Genomic DNA, 7,355 nt, shown 5'->3' with positions numbered 1-7,355 from the left:
TTCCTACAACACAGACTTCTTGATTTTCTTTTAAGGCAGATGCTCCATTTAGTGGTTTAATTTTAATATTGAAATGTAAAACAATTCCTGGGCGAGGCCTCGATCTTGCTACAGGCCCTGTTTCCCACCCTGGCCAGAAAAACGTAAAATCCACCAGATGATCCACGGAAGTCATGGGACGCAACACCTGTGTTAAATTGTTTACAAAAAATACATAATGTTTATAGGCTAAACTAAAATATGAAATTGACAATGTAATAATTTTGAAAGTTCTGGTCTGCCTTTCAAAGAATGGATTTTCTCGACTCAACAATCAAACAAACTGAGTCGATCAACTGCTTCTGAATTCATACTGACTTTATTGAGTGGCTTACATAAAAAGCCATTCTCGGAGGGGAAAAAATATTGTAAAATTAAAATCACTTTACAACATGCTTACTTAAATTAAAAGAGTGGGTGAACAGTAAATTATTTTAAAACCTTACAAATAAATTCAAAGTGCGCCTAATGACCCCCTAAATACAAGAAAACTCGTGGTTAAATATAACTTCCCACAATACATTTCATATCATGTCAAAGAAAAATCCAAGTACATTTCCGTATATTTTCAAATATTTACTAGAGTCCATATACAACTAGAAATACCTATACAAAATCGTCTCCTGGACAAATACATTACTCACCTTTACATTGGGCTGTAATTATTCTAACCTACATTTCTTATTATGTACAACACATTTTGCAGCGAAGTGTATGTTACCTCAACTGGCCTAAGACTTGGCTCGACGCACACACTGTAGGCTGTTGAATAGCAATATGTGATAAAAACCTACAACTGCTCCCCCGTTATCAAACGCTCGATAGGATCAGACAGGTAAAACAAAACTACCCCATCACGCATCTTACCATACTCTACAAGTATTTGTTCCTACCGAGCAGTCCTCACAGGGACACAAATGAAAACAATTTCCTGCTGCGTAATAAAGTGCCAGAGTTTGGTTTTGAACAACATGTATGACAGTAGTAGCACAACTTTGCAGGCCTAAATGTTTCACAGCAGTGTTTTATATATTTTGTTTCTCATATCCTGGGAAAGTAAACATCAAAAATTAAATTCTGGATCAGATGCAAACAAAAGTTTCGGTTGTGCCCAGTTCCAGTGTGACCACAATAACTTGATTCCACTTTCACACCGCATGTATTAATGAGAATATTCTGGTGATACAGCTATGGAATTATGGAATTAGCAGTCTTAAACACTTGGATAGAGTCAAAGAAACGTATAGTCCTTTTTTCTCGGGACACCACTCATTATGAAGCATTTCGCATACATAAAAGTATGTCCACTTTCGTGTCGTGTCGGACAAATCCATCACAACACTTTGTTGGTTTACAGTTTTTTTTTTATTTACTTTACTGAGGGGAGTTTTTAGAGGCCGTTCATGCCCACTCCCTGGGTTGACTCAGGTGGGTGCAACAGGTCGGGGGAATGGCAAGGAGGGCTTCCCGGTGCGCTGTGCTCGCTGTCGGTATCACTCCCCCTCTTCCCTCCGCTGCCCCCGGAGCCGGAGCCGGCGGATCCTCCGGCGCTGTGAGTTTTTACATGTTTACTCAGGTGATCGCTACGCATAAATCTCTTGTTGCACACCGGACAGGCGAATCTTTTCTCCCCGGTGTGTGTGCGTAAATGTCGCTGGAGCTCGTCGGAGCGCGTGAACCTCTTCCCGCAAAAGAGCCAGTTGCACACAAACGGCCTCTCGCCTGTGTGCCACCTCAAATGCGCCTTTAGGTGCGACGTTTTCCCGTAAACCTTACCACAGCCGGGGATGTGACAGCTGTGGAGACCTTTTCTCCGGAGGCTGGCGCCCGCTGGTCCCAGTCTCTCTGCCTCCTGGCAGTTTGGACAGTCGCAGGTGGCTCTGCCTGAGTATCTCCGGGCAGATGACCTCGGAGACCCCGCTAAAGATGCAGGTGGACCCCCGGAGAGCATAGTCCCCCCTGCCCCGGCTAATGGAGAGGGGCTTGTGTCCGGATAAGAGGATAACACCGGCTTGAAACCGTCCATCAGGTGCTGGCCGGTTGTCAACAGGTGTGGAGAGGGACTTGTACTGAAAGCAGAGTGACTTAAACTCGAGTAATCAGAATTATATCCGCCCAGAGGAGAGTGCAAGGAGGTCTGGAGTCCACCAGAATGTAAGGACGTTTGTAAGGCTGCTCCATTAGGATTTTGAACGTCAATCCATCCCGCTCCCACGTCCCACCACGCAGAGGCTCCAGTGGTGCCAACCTCTCCTGTAGGAATACCGGGGTGAGACGATTTGAACCAGGACTCGTAGGGATGCGCAACGCTCATTCTCGGATAGATGCCCTGCAAACTGTCCACCGAAGTGTGCACCTTGGAGATGAAAACCGGCTGGTGGCTGGATTCTTGAGAGCTGCTCGACACTGAAGCTTGGAAAACAGAATAATCGTTTCCAAAGTGTGAACCAGGCGAGGCACCAGACGTGAGGGAAAAAGCACTGGATCCGGGGGACGTGTTGGTGCCGAATGAGTCCGCGATGCCGGATCCATTGCGGGACACCCCGAAACCGGACAGGGTGGATCCGAGGCTGCAGCTGCTCGCGGTGGCTCTTTTCCACGGGTGGAAGCCTTTTCCAAATGACGAGGAAGTATCCGAAATGGTCGAAGGTGAAGGGCTCGGACTCCCTATTTTGTTACATGTTGCAGCTAACATGGCTAACGGAGTCGATCCTAATCTCGGCTCCTCCTGAAAGGACAAGAAAAGCTGTGAGTGACGGATCAGGCCAACACATTTAACAGGTTCATTACAGACATTTCCATGCAGTATATCAGGGTAAGTTAAATGTTTTCCCAATTTGAACAGGTGTCTAGTACGCTGCTGGTTTACTTTTTTAAAAAGTTTTAAAATCAAATACTTTCCTACCTGGACAAACAGAAAGTAGCCTAGACTGAACTTAAATGCGACACCGCGTTTACAAATGCATGCCAAACGGTACACCAAGGAAAACACGCGTGTTTTGAGCACCAGGTCAAACTTCTATCCCGTCCCAGAGCCTCAGCTTTCTCATACGAACTGCTCGCTGAAAATCTAACCAACGCACTGCCTTGGCTGCTATAGGCTACTTTGCGGCTGCTGTAAGTTTAATCCGCCGGACAATGACAAGAACTAATTAAACCAGTAAGAAAGTCCTTTCGACTCACCCCTAGAAGTGAAGTTGCCATCACACAAAAACACTGCCCTCCTCAGAGGATCTTTTTATATTTATGAATCAGAGCACTGTTTTTTTAGAGGTGTGCAATACAATGATGTGTTCCGCCCATTCTTCCACAATTGTAGGCTCCTCTCCGGCTTTGAAGTGCCGCTGTGACACGGGCGACCAATCAGAGGCTCCGTCCCGCCGCACTGCCACATACTACCGTGAGGTCATCAATAGAGCGCCTCAGACAGCTCTCCACCCTCCTCCACCCCCCACCGCCCCCTCCATAATAAAAGACAGCGGAAGGAAGGTAAAGTTAAATGAGAGTGAATTAGGAAGGAGGAATTAGGGGGCCACTTATTGAAATTTTACAGAACATCAAGTTCCATAAATTTAAAGAAAGCAGGTTGACGACCTGTGCTTGTAGATGGCGCTAAATAAAAAGGTTGGTAAACTAGGACCACACCACCACCAAAAAAGCTAAACAGCCACCATAACCTACTGTAAATAAATATTAAACTTTTATGTAAGTTACTTTTACATTTACAAATTACTTCAATGATCCTTTCTTTGCTTAGATTATCTTGCTCGAAAAGTGGCACATATAAAGTCTTTTCCCCAGATATAGGCTAGACATTGGTAAAACTTTTAGTGGGTCTTATCCCTTCATCCTGCGTATAGTCCTACGTGTGTGTTTACTTCAGTGCAGACCTCGATCATTTAAGCTGCTCAGGTGTTTTATTTAATAAAAGCCTCCTCGTGTTTTTACTTAATCATATTAGAAATTTATGCTGACATAAATCACCCCTTGGGATTTTGCGTGTTTCAACTTCCTAAGAGTTAATATACTCAAACTGTTAGGCTACACAAAATATAAAGGCCGCATTGTTCTCGGCATGGACCAATATTACACCATGGCAAACTTTCGCATCACTGTAATTGCGTTCAATTATCTTAACAGTTTTGATTAAAACTGGTAGATGGTGCATACCGGTGGAGGATTATTCATTGTATTATGCTCTGGTCTAAAACATCAGATGATGACGATGATTATAAGAGGTCGATATAGTTGACTCTGGAGGATTTTCAGCTTTAAAATGACAACATTCAAAAAGAGCCAAATATTTCTAGATAGTTTATTGGTAATATAGAGACTGTTGGTGCCGCAGGTCGACTGGGATTATTTATTAAAGTAAGTGATTGCTCTCTGTGTCACACTGAAAATAAAATGATAAGCTGGTTATGTTGAATGGGTTCATCACTTTGCCCACTGCCATTTAGTTAAATCTACAGAGGAAGCTCCTGTTACATAATAAGACTTGTAGGCAAAACGTGCGTTGAACCCTGGAACTCTCTGGGCCCTATTAGCATGCAGTGCGCACTGGGAGCATAAATTTCATTTGAATTTCAAATTTAATAACGCAGGAGGTTTTTAATCATCCCCAGTTTTATTTGTTTGATATTAACATGCTTATTGACCGGGTCTGTTGACCAGCTTGGTCATTACAGGACAGGGAAAAGTTAATTAAAACGACCAGGGATTATTCATCACATCATCTGCCTAACCCATGTCGCTTCCTTTATTACACAGCGTGATAGATGGACTACCTGATTAATTCTTGTGTTTCTAGGATTGAACAGCTTTTTGGATTAATTTACACCGCTTTACCTTCAGATGTAAAATAAATAAATAAAATAAGCAGATAAAACTAAAAGGGCTAAACATATTCACAACATTGCACAGTAAGAAAACAATAACTCGGGAACAAAATGTGTTATCTTAGTAGTTATTCTTATGAAGCACATGCTATTCAGTTGCCATTATTTGGCTTCCAATATTTAGAGACACATTTCCGGCATTTATTTAGATAGGCAATACAATATATTTATTTAAAGTTATTTTTAAATGAGTGTACGTTTGTTCTAACGCGTAAAGTGTCGCTTTAATTATTTCAGGGGAAAAGAGAGCTCACAATAAGCCTTAAATGTATGAAGGCAAGGACAGATTTTAGATAATCGGAAAAACACAAACACACATTCAGATGGCTTATTGACTTTGGAGATAAGAAACAACTTGTATCGATCTGTTTTCTGCTCATTCTTTATTTTATTTCCGTCCAAAAACAATCACAAAAAACCATCGGAGAATGTTAGCAAGCTGTGAACATTCGGTAACAGCGTTTAAAGGCGAATAAAATGTGACAAAGTAGTGACGAGAATAAAACCTACATACCGTGCGCCTCCGCTCTGCAGTGCATTGATTGACCCTCGACGTTTGCTCTCAGTAGAGTAAAACACATCTCCTGCTGCCGCTGTGACTGTGGACCATGCCAGATAAATGTTACACTGGCAATTCAATTAGGAATAACATGGCACACATCCTCCGATCCCTGTTTTCTCTACGTACACCCAAACCCCCAACAGGTATGAAATACGCATATTAATTGTACATATACTTATTATTTGTACATATAATTAGAGTATATATTTCAGCATAAAACAATCAACACCTGTGATCCTGCTGGTTTTCCTCTTCCTGCTAGAGGGGATGGTCGTTCACAATATTATGCGTAATAGTGATTTTACGCATTTGGAGAGCAAGGTATGAGCTGCAGCTACAGGGGACGTGTTGGCCTCTGGTGACAAATTACCAAGCGATAATACCAGCAAGACTGATGTCAGAGGTCAGCGTGATAACTGCTCGACAGGAAACGTCTTGCTGCTGGAGCTACAGCGGTACAAGATATTTAATCCATGTTCACTTCAAATTGTGATTGCGCAATTTATTCTCATCGCACTACCTCGCCAAAAAAATAAAAACCTCCTTTGTTGCCTGTTGCGTTCAGAGGGTCGGTCCTAGTTCATATGGTGTGCACAGGTTGTTCTTATCACGGCTGTAACTGTAAGCCGCATTGAACAGATGTCCCTATTGAAGGCTTTCTTCTCCTACACACATGGGCTATATTACCATCATGAAATCAAACTTAAAACCTGTCCCTTTCGCCACCATAATGACCGAGTTATTCTGGGCCGCTGAGCACGAACAAAGTGTGTTCAATATTGCGTGCTCCAGAATCACTCTGCTTAGAGAACCGGGAGAAAGGAGTCAAGCCCAGAGATGCAGAAATATACTTTAATGTGGAGATTTACAAAGCAACTCGGTAATCTGAAGGCCTTCCTTTTTCTTTTCTTTTTTTTGATTTTTTTCTAGAAGAAAACTGAAGGTAATCACTTGTGGCTTTCACCAGCAATTACAACACCACTCTTGCTCAGGGAGCATATAGTCATAGGCTACACTCACTCGTTTTTTTGCTGTTTATTTATTTAAAAAAATGCAAAATAAATAGTATACTACTAAAACTTTGATGCTCCCTTTTAGTAAATGTAGTACACTGTTATGTTGGTTGGTTCGATAGATAGACATAGTTAGATGGGACTTTTCCTGCTGCATCAAAACATTGTTACTGCTCAGATACTGTAACTGTATTGAGTAAAGTATGCAGAACAGAGAATATGAGAGCAGGGTCTGTTGGTTGTTGTTTTCTCTGTTCACCAGGAGGTTGGAAAGAGCAGATGTCTGTCTGCACTGTGAGCTGCCAAGTGGGTCCGGAGTGGGGCAGCCACAGACACAAGGGCCCAAATGGTGTGACAAAAGATGTGCAGGAAGCCCCTCTCCGCCTGGGTGAGCCACAGAGAGAGTCTCCCCTCTCTGCCAGCCTGCATGGACACTCTCAGCATGAGCCAGAGTGGTGGCAGCAAAGCCATGTGTTGCCGGCTGGGATGCATGGTACACCACCTCTCATATTCACACAAACATAAATACACATGCATTATGTAGGAATTTGCAAATACAGGCCAATCCCATCCTCCGCTGCCATCAATGCACACGCACACCTGCACATTGCACTCAGCTGAAAGCATACACACGTTCATGCTTTTTCTAAATCCTTCATATAGATAGCCAGTCAGCTATCTTCAATGTCCCCTTTTTTTTCTCAAATGAGCGGCTGACAGTGATGCAAAATGTGGTGACATGAATATTAATTATGTAAATATAGCAGAAAAAAGTCAACAAAGAAATGTCTATCTATCTTTTTCCGTATTGTATCTAACTTTTAGACGGATTGCCATTTTTCC

General features: G+C 42.6%; 1 protein-coding gene across 2 annotated transcripts; it reads right to left on the bottom strand.

Annotated features, from left to right (window-relative positions):
* Window positions 1–339: 339 nt before the first annotated feature.
* sp8b (sp8 transcription factor b) lies at window positions 340–3,419 on the bottom strand. Of its 2 annotated transcripts, none has more exons than XM_034875148.1 (2): window positions 3,223–3,419; window positions 340–2,767 (listed from the first exon to the last, which is right to left on the bottom strand). In XM_034875148.1, the coding sequence occupies exons 1-2, from the start codon at window positions 3,241–3,243 to the stop codon at window positions 1,430–1,432; spliced, it is 1,359 nt and encodes a 452-aa protein (XP_034731039.1). In that variant the 5' UTR covers window positions 3,244–3,419; the 3' UTR covers window positions 340–1,429. The 2 variants fall into 2 exon arrangements, with proteins under 2 accessions (XP_034731039.1, XP_034731040.1); XM_034875149.1 differs by lacking the exon at window positions 3,223–3,419 and adding an exon at window positions 2,945–3,210.
* Window positions 3,420–7,355: the final 3,936 nt, after the last annotated feature.

The sequence above is a fragment of the Etheostoma cragini genome, chromosome 6 (genome assembly GCF_013103735.1).
Source record: "Etheostoma cragini isolate CJK2018 chromosome 6, CSU_Ecrag_1.0, whole genome shotgun sequence".
NCBI classification, from domain to species: domain Eukaryota; kingdom Metazoa; phylum Chordata; class Actinopteri; order Perciformes; family Percidae; genus Etheostoma; species Etheostoma cragini.
Note: the sequence above shows the minus strand (reverse complement) of the source record. Positions and strands in the feature narration are given on the sequence as shown.